Genomic DNA, 21605 nt, shown 5'->3' with positions numbered 1-21605 from the left:
ATATGTTTGAACCAGGAACTAATTCAAAAGAAGAGGAAGAGTGAATTATACAGGCTCATCTACTGGTCAATGTATCAGAAGTGTTTTATGTATCACTCTCTACAACGTCACACACCAAACAGTAATTAATATGATTAGCCTTTGGCTTGACTATGTTATTGAACTGCTAATAATTACACAAACAATGTTCCCGTTCGCCACCTCAGAGTCAGACAGCTGGCCTCTAAAAATCAGCATCCCAAACGTTCTGAACATCATAGAAAGTCAGTGGGGAAAGGCATAGTTCATTATAAAATATACATCATATACGTGATCCCCCCGCTATTTTAATATATGCAACCAAATTTTCCTGTTCCTTCTTAAAGATGTTCTTGTGCTCCCTGTGGAAAAGCCCAACCCCGCCCGCATGTTGACGGGATTTGTTACAGGGGTAGTATTTTTTTTTTTTTTTTTTTTTTATGTTCTCCAAAAAGGAGGTTTTGTTAGAAATGACTTGAGACGATAATAAAGTTGTATTCTGTCTCTTCCAGCATTGGGATTTGAGTTTTTTAGCCCATTCAACTGTAATGTTATGCAGTCTGAAGTCCATTCTGAGTGAGATTGGTGTTTAAAGGGGTCTGTGTGTTGACTGAAGCAGTGGGCCAGAGAGAACACTTCACAGTAAGCTCTAATGGCGTGAGCTATAGAGAGCATGCAGTGTTTCTCTGTAGACCTCATTAGGCTGTGGACTACAGCTGGAACACTCTGGAGATCTGATTAAAGCGGCTTAAATGAAGACTTATGAATCTCTCACACACATTCAGTATTTTTTAACAATGCGGGGAATAGTGCTGTTTTGGATGCCTAGCCTTATCATGTATTGTTGATCAAATTCAGTTATTTGACTGCTTGATGTTTATAACTGTAGACAGATTTGATCATTAAAAAAAATCACACTACATTTTTCATCACGGTCGGCTCAGATCCGTCAGGAATATACAGGGATGAATATTTAGGTGGGTATTTGTACTTCCTAACTAATATCTCTGAGGACAAGTTCATACATACTCAAGGTTGGTTTAATAATTCTTGTTTACCAACAAGTGACACATACACACAAACAAGTGTGTACTGCAGAGAAGTTGTCTTCTGTTGTCACGTCTTGTCTTCATCATCGTGTGCTTTGCCCAGGGCTTCTGTCGTATTGACACCTCTATGCTTTCAAACACACTGGATGGATCTCACAAAAGCTGTCAAGAACATGTCTGGGTCATATTTCACCCCAAAACATAGACATAAATAATGTTTTACATAAAGACAAAAATTATATTTTCAGCATGATTAACTTTTTTTTTCTTTTTTTTTTCTTTTTTTGACAATGAGACAAATCTCTTCTATTTCTCATCGTAATGCACAATTATCTTATTCTCATTCCTTGAAAAAAGCATATTATTTAAAATTTTAAAGTATACCATGATTGTTATATATGTATATTTGTCATGCATAATATATTTTTGCACATAGTATTCTTATTTTCTTTTGATTTGAGGGTGAAATGTGACCTGAACATGTTTAGTTTTTTGTGGATTCATAAAATTGTATTATTCATGCATCAGTTTTTTGTATTTGCATATCTGTGGGTGTGTGAGATGAAGGGAAGGAGAACAAAGAAAATCTAAACTCTTTATTCAGCCTAAAGAAACAAAGACAAGAAAGAAAAGTATGTATATGTTTCTTAATTTCTCTTGTATTATTTATTGCTACAGGCCAACTGAACTTTTGCTCAAATTAATGCAATTGTTTTCTCTTTTGCTCTAAAGTTGGGTGTGTGAGAGTTATCACCACTGTATGTAGGGCCTGTTTCATTTTATATTTAATTTCATGCAATTTTTTTTTTACAAAACTCTGAGAAAACGTTTTTTTTCTGACAATGTGTTTGTCTAAGACTTCATCGGATCTGATTCAGAACGATAATCAAAACATAGATTGAGTAGATCGAGTGGATCGAATCCATCAACACCCCCAAAGCTTGCACCTGTACCCCAACATTTAATTCTGTAACATTAGGCAGTTTTGATGTAGGCTATATGCTGGTTAATGTTTGATGATCGCATTAGCTTAAATGTACATAAGCAATGCTTCTATCGCTTGTTTCTGCTTCTTCGCCTGTGTTTTGATCCAGAGATTTGTACTCTTTCAGAAGATGCGTAATAGCGCCCCCTAGAGTATAACAGTGAAAGCACGGATTGCTGGAAATTTCTGTCAGTGGTGGGGAAAGAGTTAATACATACTTCCTTCTAATTTAAAAAGCAATACAGCTTACCCATATTGGGAGTTTACAAGCTTTGTTTTTGGGCAGTGTGTGTACACACACATTATCGTTTGATTTTACCTGGTCAAGTGTTTCTGAATGTCCATTATGAGCATCTTGAAGATTATAGCTGAACATCATAACTTTTATTATGTGCACAGCTCTCTGAATACTTGATTTTGATTAGCCAGGCTCTTTATTCTGCTCCGCTCCACTTTGGGCTCTGATCTCTCCGTTGGGTTTATTTTTCAGTAATGACCGGCTGATTGTACATTATTCCTTACATAATTAACATAGTTCATGAGATGAACTGCTTATGATACCAGACAACAGCTCTGAATGTCTAAAGTCTAAATTAGCATTCCTTAGGGCAGATGAGAGTACATTTTGCACTTGTTTTAATTCAGTCATTAAGTTGATGATATTGTGTATGCATTTTCAGAAAAGATTTTTTTGTGGAGAGAGATTTCTAACAGATCACAGAGCACACTGTCAGAGAGATCACAACGAGTTTGAATTGCCAAGCACTCACATGCAGTACCTGGTCTCATAAATAATCATTCAGTGTCAAATTGAAGAATGTAGAATTGACTGTCACTTGATCTTATTTTTTAATTGTGTCATTGATTTGTTGATGCAGAGTTAATACTGCTTTAATTCGCTCTTATGAACTGTTCATACACTCATTGATTTAATTACTAGGTTGAAAAGTGGTTGAATTGTTGGTGGGTGTTTCTGCTGGCTGCCTCAGTGTTACTGGTGGGTTAATCGGATCCCATTTGTGTTGTGATCCGATCTAAAGCACTGAGCACTTGTGCAATCTATCAATAACCCATTGCTTTTGATTTGATTGCAACACAAATGGGATGTTTTATCGGTAGCAATACCATGTCATTCTAATTTAACACTGAATCTATTTTCTTGCTGCTAAAAATGAACACTCTGGAAAGTGTTTGTACAAAAATTGCAGTAGTGCATAATGCACCATATCATGAACCAAACTCACTCAGATTGCTACAATCCCATCATGTGGGTCATTTCCATAAAGTTAAACTAATGTATTACGGTTTAAAACTGTCTTCAACTGCTTGTTAACAAAACATATCTAATCAGCCAATCACATGGCAGCAACTTAATGCATGTAGGCATGTAGGTCAAGTGTATATAAGAAACCAAAAAGTGTATTTAAAGTTTTGACTCATCACTTCTACTGTTAACATACAAGTTAACATGCAGTTGCATAACATCCCACTTTACACATATGTAGTAGAGCTAAATGGATTGTGCAATTATGTGACTTGTAAATGGAATGAGAGTATGACAATGAGAAGATTACAGATGTGCTGCTGAAGATAACTATGAGCTATTGTGTGTGAGAGTGTTGCAGTAACTCATTTCCATTAAAAGATGCTCCTCTTTGAGTTTGTGGCTATTTCTGTCCTCTGTGATCCCCATGGTAACCAGCATGAAACTGAGCATCGCTGAGATTTCAGCGTGACCTCGGCTTCTCGCTGTCAGTGTTGCATTTGACTGCTGCAGTGCCCTATTGTCTCAGAGACAGAGCAAAGCGCTTCACCCCGTTTATGTTGCAGAGAAACCCAGGCAGTCAGCAGCTCTTTGTCGAGATCTCACAGTGATGGCTGTATTTTGACTGTTGGACAATAGAGACAAGAGTGTCATGCCCACCCACTTCTGATGGCTGGCGTGTGGCTCTTAAAGCACAGAGACTTTCACAACATCTGTGAGAGAACCAGAACTGTGACAGTTAATTCAGATAAACGGTCCTTTTTTTGTCACACTTAATAACAGGAGCTTTGTCTCAAACTAAAGCCACACTACAGTCCTACTTTCTGCCATGTTCTATAACGTATAGAGACTGACAGCAAACATATTAGTGATTGGTAAAGATAACTTGTGTAATGCATGCAGTGCCGTTCAAAAGTTTGGAGTCGGTAAGATTTGTTACATTTTTTTAAAGAAGTCTTTTCTGCTCATCAAGGCTGCATTTATTTGGTCCAAAATACTTTAAAAACAGAAAACATTGTTTTTTGAATTTAAAATAACTTTTCTATTGTAATATATTTTAAAATGTATTTTATATGTATTTGTAATTTATTCCTGTGATGGCAAATCTGAATTTTCACATGATTCTTCAGAAATCTTTATATGTTGGTTTGCTTCTCGAGAAACATATCTTATTATTATCAATGCTGAAAATTGCACGGTTGTGCTGCTTAATATTTTGTAAAAAAATAAATAAAAATAATAATAAAAAGAACAACATTTATTTGAAGTATGAATCTTTGTGACTTTGCTACCACTTTTGATCAATTTAATGTATCCTTGCTGAATAAAAATATGAATTTCTTTAAAAAAACAGAAACAAGTCCAAACCCCGAACCTTTGAACGGTAATGAATGTGGTTTGAGTGTTTGTTTGGTGAATGTCTCTTGAATTTTGATGCTTGTTTTAATGCTCTTAGCAAGAAAAAATGTACCATACAAGACAATCTGTTGTCAAGACAAACCACATTGCATGCGAACCCATTGAATGGGTAGTATTTTATTTTACCGTATGAAGTTTTGTTCATGGTTTTTAAGGCTTTCATGCAACCTGTCCATGTTAACATCTACCTAATTTGCCTACCTTCTAACAGAGGAATTTGCATCAAGTCAACCGTTATTTTAGCCTGACGTCGTCATACTCAGATTCTAGTCAGAATGTGAGTCTGATACTGCTCCATTGAGCTTTGATTATGGGGCGTGTTTCAACCGAACCAGGAAGGAAAATGCCTCTGCACTCAATTGGATAGACCTACAACCAATCAGAGCAACGGAGTAAGTGACGTATGTTTTTCATTCATGTTTCCGATCGACAAATGTCTTGATCGCGGTTCTCTGTTCCTCTTTTAAAATCAATGCGCTGTCGATATCTTCTATAACAGACGTGATGGCGGAATCTACACATAATGTTTTATAAACAAAGTTCGAGAGGAGCACGTTCAAATAATCAATCCAATCAACTTGTCATCAAACAATGACCGTCTGGTCTACACTATCAGCATGAGAGGAAGCATATATTTATTCACTTTGTCAACTCACCTAACATTCCTTGACAGTTTTCAGCATCCCTCCACTCACTCTCGGCCTGTTCTTCCACAGCCTGGAATACGGGGGGAGCACTTTGGGTTCGGGCCGAATACCGAGCCCGGAGCCTCTCCTCAAACAGCACGCCAAATATGCATTTATTCTATCTGACTTATTTGTAAGTGTGAACTCGTGAAATAACAATTCTCCAGCGGCAGTCATCTGTGTTGTAAACGAACCCAAGCGCTCATTGGTGACGTGGATGATTACGTTACGTTGCTCATCTGTCCATCATCGTATAAAGCCCGCCCTGACAATTTGATTGGTCCGAACAATTTTTGTTCGGGCATAATAGCTCCTCAACGGAACGAGTCCAGACCGAACTTCCCGACCTAAACATTTTGTGGGCGGGGCTAAGTTCGGCTGGCATCCAGGCTACCGTTATTTATGTAGCACATTTAAAAACAGCATAAGTTGACCCAAAGTGCTTTAAAGATCAAGCAAGAAAAAAACTACTAAATATAAAGCATAATACAATAAATTAATATATTTAAATACAACATCATATATTTTATCCGCTTCAAACCCTATTCTGTAATCTATTATAAAGATATAATAATAATTTGTGGTAACACTTTATTTTACAGTGTCCTTGTTACATATGTTACATGTACTTACCATAGTAATAACTAACCCTCAACCAAATCCTAATCCTACCCTAAACCTATAGGAAGTATATGTAGTTGCCTAATAATTCTTGTATTATTTTAATTTAATACTGTGAAGCTGCTTTGATGCAATCTGTATTGTGAAAAGCGCTATACAAATAAACTTGACTTGACTTGACTTAATATTACTCACTACTTAAATATATAATTACACTGTAACAATGACACCTTAAAATAAAGTATAACCTATTTTGTTACATTTATATAGCACTTTTCCCTCTGAAGCGCTTTACATAGAAGGGAATTTTTAATGACCAAATAGAGTCAGGACCTTGGTTTAACGTCTCATCCAAAGGACGGCTTCAAAAGATGGCTTATTTTTAAAGAAGATTTAAAAATGGAAAGCAATGAAAATGACCTTACATGGAAGGGGAGAATATTCCATAATTTAGGATATACCTGATATACCTCAAGCGAAATCAAAGAACGAACTGATGTGATGAACAAAATCAAGCCGAAACAAAAGTCCATTTTGAGATCGTTTTGGGAGTTCAAAACAGCTTGCCAAAGCGAACTTTCCAGAAAAGTTCAATAAAACAACAACTCTTCTCTGTTTTTTTTTATCTGTTCAGTCGGTCGAGGTCAGTTGTCCTCAATCGAAAACATGAACACACTGGAGAGCCACTTTATAGTAGAAAATTAAGTTGTACTTCTGATGAAATGAGACAATGACACTGTTTTTCATGTTTAACGTGACGTGACTTTACTGAAGTGCCGAATTGCAGAGCTCGTGCAAACATATCCACATTGGTATGATGACCAGATGCTTTTCTTATGCTTTATTAAAAAAGATCTGGCTGTTTTCTCAACTTTGTTGTGTGCTTTTTTTGTTATTGAGAGGAAAGCGTGCATCACATATTTGCATAATGCAACATCTAAACGTCGCTCTCAGCATTATGGGCGGAGTCAAATGTTCGCTAACAGTATTGCTGCTCACGTATTTCGTATTTCGTTTTACCCCTAAACAGAGATCGAAAAAGAACTTCGTTGCGAGTATATCAGGGCCTTAGGGGTGTAAAAGGTCACTAATGTATTGGGGCACTAAACCAAATAATGCCTTGTACACAGAAATCCGAATTTTAAAATCTACCCAGCATTTCACCGCAAGCCAATGTTGAGATACTAAAACTGGGGAAATGTGATCCTTCTTTCTTAACCCCGTTAACAGCATGGCCGCTGCGTTTCGGACTAGCTGTAAATGGGATAACGCAGTTTGTGGCTGACCAGTGTACAATGAGTCAAACCTTGATGAAATAAGTAAGTGGATCACAATTTCCAAGTTAATATAGGAAAGAAAATGTTTTATTTAAGGGATAAATCTCATGTGGTTAAAAACTAGTCTTGACAACAGCACTGATCTGCATATTGAAAAGTAAACATGGGTCAGAAGAAGTCTCCTCACATGATCTTGTATGTTCGACAACAATAAACCTAACTGGGCAACTAGACCAGGTAAGCAAGACAAAGAGATCTTGATCACTAAGATCAAGACTTCGGTTTTGTCCTCATGTAATTGTAAGAAATTATTTGCCATGGAGCCAATGTTTAATATTTTTTAAGCAATTTAGAGCATGCACAGATGAACAATTCCTGTCTACACTCACTGAGAAATAAAATTGTGAATCGTCAGCAATGATAAGATATGCTGTATTTCTGAAAAATAAAGCTCTGGGTAAGCATGAACAGTGAAAATAACAAGAGTCCTAAGATTGACACTTGAGGGACGCCACAGTGAACGCAGCACTTAGATCTTATAAAAAAGGATGTGTGGAGTCCATGGAGAGTAGAATATCATTAGTGACCTTTAATAATGCAGATTCAGTGTTGTGCAAATGTCTGAAACCAGACTGAAATGTATCTAAAATGTTAAATGTATTTAGATTTGACATAAAAGGCAGTTTGGAGATGGTTCTGTAGTTGTTGTGTATTGCTGGATCCAAGAAAAGTGTGTAGAATTGCATTTTTAAAACTGCTTGGAAAAACTCCACTTGCTAATGAGCGGTTCATTATAGCTGTCACACTGGAACTGCTAGTCATAAAAACTTATTTAAAAAGGCACGGAGAAAGAATATCCAGCTTATAGCTTGAGCATATCCTCTTGGAGACTACATCTGCTAATTGTTCTGATGTAACTGGTTCAAAGTGAGTCAGAGAGCTGGACTGGGTAGGAATTAATGCTTGATCAAAAGGAGTAGGTACAATTCCACCTTTCTTTTTGGTTGGGTTTAAAAAGAATCAATTGCATTGAACAAAACATTTGGCCGATTTGCATTATCAGATATTAATATAGAGAAAAACATGGATTTAGCCTCCTTTACAGCTCTCTGGTAGTTTATTAAGCATTATTTTATGATGTCATAAGATATCTGAAGCTCGTCTTATTTCCACTTATGCTCACCTTTTCTGCACTCTTGTCTGAGAGTGCCAGTAACATCGTTTAACCAAGGCTGGGAGACACACTTAGTCCTCCCAAGCTTAAGTGGAGCGACATTATCAAGTGTGAAAGTACAAGATTTATTAATAACTTCAACCAGTGATTCGGTGTCGATTCTAGCTAAGACATCTGAGCTGAGGGCTAAGAAAATGTAGGCCGGGGCACTAACATTATTGAATAATAGTCAGAAATACCAATATCTAAGATCTCTAAATCGGACACACAAAGACCATACGATAAGATTTGGGACAAGTGCGCAAAAAGCAGGACCCATCAATTGAAAAATGTATGTTCAGCCTTTGACATCAATAACAAAAGAAATGGAGAGTGTTTAAAGAAAATAAAGTCTTTATTTTTACAAACCAAACTATTGATGATAGTTAAGCATTTTAGCTTTATCATTTTATCATTTGCCATGTTTAGCCATGTTTTCATCAGAACAGACCTTTGAACTTTCAGTTGAGAATCACTAGCATATACAAAAGCTTTAGAAATCGATTTTTCTTTAGACCCATGATTCATGTATGCTGCTTTTGAATGCAATAATTAAACTCTCTTCACCTCTTAAAGCGAAGTCCTTCAGTTCTTTCTGCACTTTCTGTAGGTCTTTCGTGGGGGTGTAGGGCTTATTGAACTGCTCTGGTGTTTATGCAAGATATAACAGTAAAATTTAATTTCTATCACAGTAATCACATGAGAAATGACAGTCATCCACTGCCTTCAGCTGTGTGTTGTTTAAATGCTGAATGAAGTGTGTAATTTGCTCTGGTTTAATTCTGCTGTGTTGTGCAGGTTTAGTCCGGTGAGTGAGAACGCTCCCGTCGGGACGCCTGTGGGATTGATTCTGGCCGTAGCTGTCAACACCACCGTCTTTTACTCTATAGTGGGTGGAAATGATGGAGGTGAGTAACCTGTATGCAAATGTGGTTCTTCAGTAAATTTGGTCAAATTCATCTTAAATTTAGAATAAAATGTAGAACAAACTGGAACCAACAAGCGCATATAGTTCCTGGTTGAGGTGGACTACAGGGGATTTGTGAATAAAAAATATACAACCGTGAATTTCTAGTGGTCTGAGCGCTCATCATTGGTGTAGAAGACACTGTGAACTGTTCTCTGATCAGTTTGTGTTTGCAGGTGTGTTCAGAGTCAATAACCGCACCGGGATCGTCTACACAAATAAATCTCTGGACTACGAGACTGTGATCAGTTATGTACTCCGTGTGCAGGCCGATTCCCTCGAGATCATCCTTGCCAACCTACGCGCTCCCTCCAAAAGTAAGAACAAAACTAAAGCACATATTCCCAAGAATATTGTAAAGAATTTTATTTGGAGAGATCTTGCAGCTTTATAGTAAAGTAAATGAAATATATATAAGTCATTATATTGAAAACAATATGTGTATAGAATAGTATATGACCACACATTTCAAATGAAATTCTAAGTTAAGACATATTCTGGTGAATCTTACAAAATCTGTCAAGAAGCAATTAGACACTGTTTGAAAAACCCATGCACTCTTTTTGCAAAACTATAAACACATTCGCACTCACTAAAACACATTTCAGACTGTGATGCACTTGTGTTGCAAAAAGCTAAACGCAGGCAAAAGTTAAACACAAATAAAACACAGTTGTCATCGTTTACACACAATGACTCAAACACTTATTTGTAATGATGTGATCAAACCAACTGTACAGAATAAGCCAGTTCAGCGTGCACAGGTGCAGTGAATTTTGATACAAACAGTAGATCTCAGAGGAGGGAGAGTATGTGTGAGAGGTGATGGACGAGAAGGAATAGGATGAGGATGAGGAAGAGCAAGGTGTAAAGAGTGTTATCAAGGCTGGATCTGTCAGACTAGAGGGTTTTTCCCTTTTCCTGGCAAGAGATGACATTACCTGTGATGTGGACAAAGTCCTCAGGCCAGAGCCAACAGGAAAACATGATGCTGAGACAGAATCAGTCTCTCACTGGCTTTGTGCAGTTGAGTGTACTGTAACATGCTTTATCAACATGTCTGCAAAACATATTCTTTGGGATTGCCCAATCTTTAATGTTATGAGACAGTGGGAGAGGAACATTAATTTGTTGGTTGAAAAACGATTAAATCTACAGGAATATATTTTAGTTTATGTAGTTCGATATAGATGCGATTTTCTAACTCTGACTACTAGTAATAGTACACGCTCTGACCATCCAATCAAAGGATGTGAAAATGCCGACGTTATTGTACGCCTGCTAGTTGGCCCCGGTGCAGTCAATTTGAAATCTGATTGGCTGATTAAATCTGACTGATTATCTGATTGGTTAAAGCAACAGTTTCATTGCCATTTATTTTAAGCTACAGGCATATTCGATTCTGAAGGCCTCAACACATGATGGCTGAAATATGATTGGATAAAACCTCTAACACAAACATACATGACTGGAAGCAGCACAACCAAGAGAAAAACTGTGGAATTAAGAGAATGTACTATAGAGAATAATTGAATAGACATTCATGGAAAAAATATATTAAAGCGCAAGTCAGTGATTCTGATAGTGTTTAGGCCAGTCAGCCTTACTGGCCGTGATGGCCCACTACTGGTATCTGCCATGTAATAGCCGGTGATGCTGATATGGCAATAAACTCAAATACTAGTAATACTACTACTACTACTGTAACATGCTTTTCATTTAGAGCTTTTTAAAAAAAACTTTTTGGCTTTTGTAGTTGGACTACTGTATTTTTACAGTATGCAAGTGCTGAATATACAGCCATTCATTACTATACATTATTCAGTATACTACTATACTTGCAGTGCATACAGTATACAATTTATTCACCTTACTACTTACTACTGTAAATTGCGATTACTATACTTATTTTACGGGATTGCAAAATTAATTTAATCTGTTACAATGTACTTTTTTTTCTGTAACTGCATACTTTGGATGCTCTTTTGTCCATTTTTTATGTAGTTTCTAGTGAATGATCTGTGTTTACTGTATATTTTGACTGGCTGTGTGTATGATCTGAAAGCGATTGATTTTGAGCACAGATCAATGTTCTTTGAATATAGTTTGAAGATTTGGTTTTGAGAGAAGTGGGTGATGGTTTTGAGAAATGTGTTTTAGCAATTCAGAGAAGACTAACTAATGGGACCTCATTATAAAGTGTTACAGGTGTTTCGGGGGAAAGGTAGTTTCAAGGACCAATTGCGAACGTCAGGCCCAGATTTCATGAATCAGTCAAATCCCAATGGATGAAAAAAGTCTCATCCTATATTTTTGTTGTTGTCGTTCAATGTTTTTCTCATTGAATATTTACTCAGTAATGAGCCACATTACAGAAATTAAATGGGTTGCAAACTCCATTTCATGTTGACTTAGAAGTTTAGTGAGCACATCACAGGCCTCTGACAGGACAAACTTTACATGAGAGAGAGACAAAATGTGTGTGTGTCCTGCCATGTCTTGCTTTCTCTTTGATATAAATGTTGTTGTACATAACAGGACTGGCACACATTTTCTCTCTTATTGAGCAATGATATACAGCTTTTCATCTGTGCTTTCCCCTGTGTGCGCATAGATCCACTCAGATGACTTTATATATTGTTGTTTAATGCAGCAGAAGACAAATGCTTTCTGACAGAGCATATTTTTCACGTCTGCCACAGTGTGAAGAGGGTTGCTGAAGCTGTGTGTGTTTTCATTAACGTTGCCTTTTTGGTTTTAACTGTGACAAATAGGGCTTATAGTTCCATAAACTGAGGTCTGTTTCTCCTGTGTGTGTGTGTGTGTGTGTGTTTAAATATAGCAAACACAGCTAAGGTATTTATCGACGTTCAGGATGAGAACGATCATCCCCCTGTCTTCACAAGGTCTCTTTACATCGGCGGTGTGACTGAAGACACTAAGACCTTCACCACAGTACTGAAAATTGTGGTGAGTATATGTGCATATGTTATGTGTTATTTATTCCTAGGCAGCGGTGTAGGAACAATCTGAAATGTTATGGGGCCACAATATAAACCTTAGGCTGGACTCATGAATATTTGTTAGGTTACATAATGCTGATTTGTTGAAGCTAGGTTAGTAGACATTGCATTGACAAAAAAAATAAAATAATTGGCCATTGTGTAGAAAACAAAAGGAAATTTTTTAAAGACTGTTCGCATGTTTGCCAATGGCAGTTTGTAGTGATCAAAAAAAGGTAAAGGTAAGAAAATAATTCATTTATGCAAAATAAAAATGTTTATGGATGCGTGAAACCATTGATGTTTTTAACATGACTGTGGTATGAAGCATGTCGCGATTGTTAATGAGAGACAGATATCAGCGCCACACGCGAGTCCCATGGATATAAAGGAATAATAACATTTCATTCTACCGAACTAACTTACCCGCAAGTGCTGAATTACTACTCGCACAGGTCAGTTTATTAGATGAATGAAACTTGTGAGGTAACGCAGCGCTGTTTCACTTGGTCTACACTATCACACTAAACAGCATTTGAGTGTGTTGAAAATTATAATGTGTTAGTTTGTCTGTATGAGACTAGCAGTAAGCAAGATCGACATTAGAATAACATACTGATCATATTCTAACATTTCATCATGTTGAGCTATATAACATTGATTAGTTTTATGTACATTTGCTCACCTCCTCATTTGCGCGTCTCTCTCACGTCGAAGTTTGTCACAGACGTGGAGCTCTCGGCATCTCGAAAACGCCATGCTGATATTGATCCTCGTTTTAGTTCTCCCTTTGTCCCAAAGTCTGCTTGCCATGGTCCATAATGTTTGAACGAAACAACAACAGCGTGAGCGTGCCGCTAGACGTAACGCAGTTATCCACGTCTGTCGCCATGGTTACTATGGCAGTAAGAGCAGTGGCGCAAAAAGTGGTTATACGCTATATGCGGCGCATAGGGGCGCGCAGCACCAGGGGGGCGCCAAAGCGATGGTCATTTTTATTTTTAATTTTTTTATCTATATGTAGCTGCTGTTGTGCGTTTCTAAATAATTTCTGCATTTCCTCAATGTTATATAACTTTTTAGAGGACTAACAGGCTAGAGTAGGATATTCATAAGATTCCATCATATAATTTTGACATAGAGGGGGGGGGGGGATAATATCGCGAGCAGGCGGGGGCGCCGTGAGCACTGAGCGAGCAGGTACGAGTCGAAAAAGATGGATAAAGCAAAAAAGCTGTCGGGACTAAAAATAGAAAAAAGTCAAAGGCAACAGGTAGGATTTAAAGTGTAACGTCCACGCATGTAGGCTAGGAGATTCCCGGTGGGCCGACGTGCTTTTTGGGCCGATACATCTAATAGGCTATTTTTATTTTTTTTGTCTTTGTCTTAACGGCCCATAAAACTCCTACATCGGCGGCCCATTCGTTTTGTTTTGTTTTGCTTAATTGGCGGCGCTGGGTTAGTGCCGTTGTAATGCATTGGTAAAAAAAAAGAAAAAAAGTCAGCGTTATTTTTTTTTTTACTTTTTTTTTTTTACTTTTTATTTTTTACTTTTTTATTAAACACGTAGATCAGCGGCCCATTGGTTCTTTTCTTGATTGACACTGGGCTGGCCCAATCACATCTTTAATGTGAAGTATAGAAATAGGCAAAAATCTAATTATGAAAGTTTCCTTTATTTTTCAGTGCATTTGTTTACAATATATGGCTATTACTATCATGGAATTAATATTATAACTATTATTATGTAGTAGTGTAATGTAGACAGACAGTGTTACTAAAAAAGGTTTGAATTTTTCTTAGTGCACCAGATTGATGAATTCAACATTAAAAAGCACAACATTTTCTTACGGGGGTGCATGCCCCCGAACCCCCCTAGAGGTACAGAGGTCTACTATCAGAGGTACAAGTATAGTTCAATTTGATTAATTAATGACAATTTTGTAGGCTATTTATTTCATCTGTTAGCTGTCACTCGTTCCTCAATCATTAGGCTACATGCCACAGTTATTTATTTCTTTGTTTAGTTTTTTTTTTTGGGGGGGGGGGGGCACCAAAATTGTTGCTGCATACCCCCCTGACACTGGGTAGTTGCGCCCCTGAGTAAGAGCAGAAACCAGGGATAACACAGATATTACGTCATTGACAGGCGACAAGTGAGAAAGGGCAGCAGGGACGAGCCATCATTTAAAACTGGAATTTCTCTGAAATTAAAAATCTTTGGGAAGTTTTGGGATATTGTAAGTACACAACTGCAGGAAATATATTACACTGTGCAAGTGATTTTTGGATATTTTATTACAAAAATCTTACATATTGTAGCTTTAAGCACAATACTATCAGAAAGCACTGGAACAATGGTTATTAATTCATGGGGTTTGGAAATGTTCTGCAGGTGTTGGTGTCTGCAGCATATTATATTTCATTTTTACAGAGGAGAACTTGCTGTTCACATCCTGACACACCTGTCAACACTATTGAATATCTCTCTCGCTGTTCAAATCTACTCGCTTCCCCCCACTTCTTAGTAACTGTGCTTAGACAGCTTCTCTCTCCATTCTGACAATGTGGGAGACAAGTGACGGACACCTGTAAAATACCCACTGGGCTCTGTGTTACCCTTCAAGGTGACCGTTATCTCATTAATTGAGTCTTTTAGCATCTATAAAAAGCATTAATGATATATGGGGATTATTACATTTCCAGGTCATCGCTGAAGTAGAAACTGCAGAGTATTTATTTCTCTATCTCTGCCACCAAGGTTTTTCAAGGGATAGTTTGGCCAACATATTACTTTTTTATTTAAGAGCCAGAATTACTAACAGCTGGTGCCAGTGCAAACTCTCTTTTTTTGCAATTAAAAACTACTGTCAGTTACTAAAGACACGTAGTGAAACATGAAAAGGCGTGAACAGTTATTTTTGCGGCTGACCTCATTGCATATGCTTTTGTAGGAGTTTCCTACAATGTATGGTAAGATCAAATTTGAATCATGCATCGTGATTTAGTCAATTTACTAGTATTTGAAGAATCGGCGTCGGGCTCTTGGAGAGAGAACTCTGATTGGCTGTTCAGCTTAGTGAACAAGTCAATGCATGAGCATTATAACAAAACAGCGAGCAAAGTAGTCAAAACGGTACAGATAGAAGGCTGTTCTAATTTTACCTCATCTTACCTGAGTGTTCTTGGGCAAATAGGTGCAGAATGTGCATGCAAGTTGACAGTCAGCTGTAGTTCTCTCGGTGTGTTCAAGTGCAGCTTTTTTGCCCCGTGAGGCGACAACACAGTCGGCTTTCATCAGCGCTATAGTTCTTTGGCGTCGGATTGGTGTGTCCCTACCCTTAAAGACCCCCTATGGTGAAAATCAAGTTTTTAATGTTGTTTATATGTCTATATGCTGATTTTAATATGCTTTAAGGCAAACTATGTGCAAATTCATCAGTCAACAGCATTGCTGGCTATTAAAACCGCATTGGACCAAAGACAGTCTTAAGAACGCGGATTGAGGCCGCCCGTTTCCTACCGTCACAAACATGTATCTAATCCCGTCTACGTGCGGGACGGGGCTTTTCTCCACTGACTTTCTATGATGTTCAAAGGATGCTGATTTTTAGAAGTCAGCTGAGACTCTGAGATGGCTAATGGGAACACGGTTTGTGTAACATTAGCAACACATTATTAGCAGTTCAATAATGTAGTCAAGCCAAAGGCTAGTCATATCAATTACCGTTATGTGTCCGACTTTGTAGAGAGCGATACATAAAACATTTCTATTCTGATACATTGACCAGTAGACGATTCTGTATAATTTACTCTTCCTCTTCTTCTGAATCAGTGTCTGGTTCAAACATATATGACTGAATGAAACCAGTATTTCCATTTGCCATTGTGTAGCAGCGTTTACTACAGTTGACCGAGCGGATCAGGTAGACGTGGATCAGCTGGTGTGAGTGAGTGGAGGCGGGGACTAATTTGCATATTCATGGTTCCACGTATAGGCCTACTAAATGAAGCAAGGGTGTAGAGTTACATTCAAACTATTTTAAGGCATGAATAAATTATTTTTTAAAGGAAAAACATTTAAATACGTCCTTTTGATTATCAAAGATGAGCTTTAAGGGATAAAATTATTGACTGCAGGGGACTTTAACCAATTTTATGATATGGCTGCTGTAGTTTCTGTTAGGGGGAGGAACCGTAGAGAACTGCGCGTAGTAGAAGGAATATCATTTTCTCCACTCGTGTTCATTTATTTGGAATGCCAGATGAAGAAAGACGTTATCCGAACATATAATTTGCCAAGCCATGTTATTTTTTAATTCGCTCTACTCTTTGGTAAACTGCGTTGGTCATTATGGAAATGAGCTGCTACTTCTCTGTTCCTTAATATGCGCATTGTCAGTAAATCAACTGCAAAAGTTCCCACTCCCATCTGCGCTTTTATGGGATAGCGGTAATTATGGGATAGCACTCTAATTGGCCCTGTTTAGTAAATCTGGCCCAAAGCCTTTTAAGGAATCCAGTTCTTCTGTTTATATAACCAGATAAATAGAAATTCGCAAAACCATATTTGTTTCCATGATCAATATGTTTCTTCATGTAACTTCATGTGCATCAGGCTACAGATATCGACACAGGAAACTACAGTAAGATGGCCTACAGACTGATCATCCCTCCCGCGCCCGAGGGACAGGACAGTTTCGTCATTGAGCCGTACACTGGCATCATCAAGAGCGCCATCATGTTCAGAAACATGCGCCGATCCTACTTCAAGTTTCAGGTCATCGCCACGGACAACTATGGGCAGGGGCTGAGCAGCAGGGCTGATGTGGTGGTGAGTGACCTTTTACCTGTAAAGTTTGTTCATGCACTTCATGTAAAAAGATGATTCAAACACAGCTGAAAGATCCCACTCAAACACATGGCTTTAAGAGCCATTTCACAGCCGAATCACATTTAAGAGCTGAATCACATTTCAGTGATTTTAAGACTGATTAATTTAAAATGAGTCTAAATCACATAACAGTCTGCACTGTTAGTAAATGAAAATATCTCTCCAGAGTGTCGGTTTGGTTTGGTAAATATGTTATGTTTCAGTAAATGTTTGCGTGCATATGCTATTTGTGCACTACTTAGTGCAGTAATGAATAGTTAAATAAACTGTTTTTGTGTCAGCTGAATTATTTATGCTGTTTTATCTCCTGAAGTGTTGCAGCCAGTGACTTGTATAATTCCCAGAAATCTCCGGAGCTGATGACTGCCTAATAAAATAAGAGGGATTTAGAATTGCAATGTATCAGGGTTTTAGACATCATGGCATTAATATTTGTCATTTACGATTTCCACAAGCAGTATAATTATTCTACAAGCATTAATTCGGCCGCTACACTGTTACTGAACAATTGAATTAAAGACCATTGCAACTGCAAACAGCACTTCAAAGCTGGGTGGTATACTGTGAAGTGTGGATTTTTTTTTCTATTTTGATATAATTGCTATTACTGTTGCTATTACTGTTTGGTCAGAGAAAATACATTAAATCCTAATTGAATATTTGTATATATATATATACATTTGAGATAGATAGATAGATAGATAGATAGATAGATAGATAGATAGATAGATAGATAGATAGATAGATAGATAGATAGATAGATAGATAGATAGATAGATAGATAGATAGATAGATAGATAGATAGATACACATCACATCTTCTATCTTTTTCGTATTCTGTGTGGGTTGTAGGTGTCCGTTGTGAATGCCTTGGACATGCAGGTTGTGGTCTCTAATGTGCCGCCCACTGTGGTGGAGGAGAATAAAGAGCAGCTGATTAGGTGAGAATTCCTCCCTCGTTGTGTTTCTCTGCTTTGCCAGTTTCTTTGAGTGTCATTTAAGTGTTCCCTGCACTCTCAGCAGCCTTTGTTTTCCTACTTGCTTTTATTTAAATGACCATCCAAATTGGCAAAACAGAATTGGGCTCAATCGGCAAAATTCAATGAGCAAAATAAAGCTACTTTGCTCTGTAGATTGCAGCATAATCATAATAAAAGACAAAATGATCGCTTTATAAATGCTAGTCAGGTGTATACATTTCAAACCGAAGATATTACAATGCTATTCATTCAATTTATGTTATATCATAGTTGTTTTGTATGTTTTACAATGAGTTATAGAAAATCTCATAAACTCTTATATTTGCCCCTTGAAATATTTGTCTTCACCCTAATATGAAAATGTAATCACATTATTAACATATTTAAGTACAGCATGGTAATATTCGCTGTACTGTCAGATGCTGATTTTTATGGAGCCCCGCACATGACATTCAAATTTTTTTTTATATATATATATATATATATATATATATATATATATATATATTGTGGCCACGAATTAAGAATTTGTTCCCACAACTTGTTAATTTGTTCCCTCATTTTAGTAAACCGTGGCCATGTTGAACTAATTCGTCCCCTCTTTTTGATTCAACTAAAAGAAGAGAACATGGCCACGATTTAGTAAAATGAGGGAACGAATTAGTAAAATGAACAAATTGATAATTTGTGGCCGTGATATACATCTGCGGGGCTCCCTAGATTATAAAAAAGAGAGAAATGTATGCAAATCAGTGGTCATAGTGAAAAATACAAACTCAAAAGTAACATTTTGAGTTTTGTGAATATTGTCATCATGCATTTTCTTTTTTCTTTTTTTTACAAAAAGTGATGTGTTTGGTTTATTAAGATTACCTGTAAAATACAGGTATTAGAAATTTAGTTGGTGGGTTTTGCATTTTAACATTTGTGGAAGATAAAGTGATTTCATATACCATATTTTTTCAGTATTTTGGAGCGCTATGTGCAAGATCAGATCCCTGGTGCTAAAGTGATAGTGGAATCGATCGGCCCACGGCGGCACGGAGAAGGTTATGAACTTGAAGACTACTCCAAATCAGACCTGCAGGTGTACGCCATCGACCCTCTCACCAACAGAGCAATCTCCAGACAAGAGCTCTTCAAGTAAGCCAAACACACAGCCACTCCTGACACAAACAGTCTGCTAGTTTGTTTCCAACATTTGGAAAAAGAAGTCAGAACCTTGTCTTGTGTGCTCTGACTGTGGTGTTCGTGTGACATTGCTAATTTAAACCTGGCTTGCCACATTTTCAGATCCCCTTTCCTCCTAATTTCACCATCGCTACCTGTTCTTGCTCTTCTGTGCAAAACAACATATTTTAAAAATCATCTAGTCAGTGGGTTGTCAACAACTAGTCAACTAATCGGTCTTAAGCCCTGTGTAATAAGGCCATTTCTCCTCATTGGACACGGTTTCTAGGAGGTGTTTTCATAAGGTTTTAAAAAATAATATTTGTAGCAAATTATCTCAAAAGGGATATATATATATATATATATATATATATATATATATATATATATATATATAATTAATAATAACACGTCATCCATCCATCCATCCATCCATCCATTTTCCTTGCATTATTCCCGCAGGGTCCGCTTCACACACACATTTGATTTGGCACAGGTTGTATGCCGAATGCCCTTCCTGACACAATCACCATCACACTCACAAACACTCCTACGACAATTTGGCATGTCCAGTCCACCTAACCTGCATATCTTTGGACTGTGGGGGAAACCGGATTAATTATAGATATTTAAATCAACCAAAAAGGGAAAGAGAGAGAGAGAAGTGCAAAGAATGGCAAGACTTACAAAAGAATATATTTTAAATGATGTTGGTAATGAAACAGTTGATGGACCCCATTGACTATAGTATACTATAGAGTATAATACTATGACCATACTTTTTCACCATACTATGGAAGTCAATGGGGTCCATCTACTGTTTGGTTACCAACATTCTTCAAAATATCTTCTTCTGTATTCAGCAAAACAAAGAAACGTATAACAGGTTTAGAACAACTTGAGGGTGAGTAAATGATGACAGAATTTTCATTTTTGGGTGAACTATCCCTTTAACTACAACCTTTGAAACCCATCAGAGAAGTGCCCATAAAAGGAATTCGGCCCTTTATGATGTATATAGGGCCATACTTGAAAAAAACTTTCCGAAAGTTATACAAATCCTGAATTTGTCACAGAAATACTCCTTCATACATCCAACTTGTTGTTTTTTTTGTTTGTTTTTTTTTTTTTTTTTTTTTACTTTGGGCATGTTTTGCGTGAAAATCTCTTTAAAACTCTTTAACAGTGCAAATAAGTCAGAATGCATTAAATAACATTAGACATCCCCTTTAAGAACGCGTCTAAAGATAGATAAAAATAGTTGCTTGCTTTGTTTTTGTGGCTGAACAAGAGTTCTGGATGCGTGTATAGAATACGGAGATTCAGACAAAGACGATTATTTTGATACCAAGCAAGATAGGATTGGAAGATATTAAAGGAGTGATACATCCTCACATCTGGATAGAAGCCTTTAGAGTAAAGAGACACAACTAAAGAGTACTATAGGATAATGTAACATAGAACACACATACTGTACATATATACATTTTGGAACAGCTTGATTTTGGATCGTGTGTAGAGAATGTCTTTGTGTGTGTGTAAGTGTGCTGGATTCGCTGGGCCACACAAGCTTTTGGTACCTAGTGATGGGGGTCAATCTTTTCCTCATCGGAATGTTTTTGATGTTGGATGGGGAGACTCAAGCTGATCTGTTTAGTGTCTTTTGTGTGGTAGGGGAGGACACCAAGATTTTAGCACCCATTTAGGTGTAAAATCTAGACTGTCAGCGCCAGGTCTGTGATTTAAATTAAAAAGTCAAAACGGTTAAAAGCTTTGCTGAGGCCTAGAGTCCAATTGATCATTGTGATTCCATCCAGATGTTACTATTATTAATTAGATACTTCCATTCAAAAGTTTAGGGTTGGTAACATTTTTATATATTTAAAAAAAATAAAGTATTTTATGCTTCCTGAGACTGCATTCATTTGATCAAAAATACAGTAAAAACTAATATTGTTTATAAGAACTGTTGTCAATTTTAATATATTTTAAAAGTAATTTATTCCTGTGGGGACAAAGCTGAATTTAATCATTACTTCAGTTTTCAGTGTCACATGATC

General features: G+C 37.1%; 2 protein-coding genes across 2 annotated transcripts in view; both read left to right on the top strand.

The window, feature by feature from the left end:
* The window catches only part of LOC309487030 (protocadherin-15-like), a 242960-nt gene that overhangs the window by 188396 nt on the left and 32959 nt on the right, over positions 1-21605 (top strand). Inside the window, 6 exon segments of the mRNA XM_082154579.1 lie at positions 9331-9440; positions 9676-9816; positions 12342-12469; positions 17120-17335; positions 18248-18336; positions 19342-19518. Coding sequence (XP_082010705.1) covers positions 9331-9440; positions 9676-9816; positions 12342-12469; positions 17120-17335; positions 18248-18336; positions 19342-19518 — 861 coding nt within the window.
* Positions 12845-21605, top strand: part of LOC309486870 (uncharacterized protein) — a gene marked incomplete at its 3' end in the record, with an annotated part of 250462 nt that continues 241701 nt past the window's right edge. Inside the window, exon 1 of the mRNA XM_082154337.1 lies at positions 12845-13315. The remainder of the gene's footprint in view (positions 13316-21605) is intronic.

This window comes from Leuciscus leuciscus (genome assembly GCF_965113295.1).
Source record: "Leuciscus leuciscus genome assembly, chromosome: 22".
Lineage (NCBI taxonomy): Eukaryota > Metazoa > Chordata > Actinopteri > Cypriniformes > Leuciscidae > Leuciscus > Leuciscus leuciscus.
The sequence above is the reverse complement of the archived record's forward strand: the minus strand, read 5'-3'. Positions and strand labels throughout refer to the sequence as shown.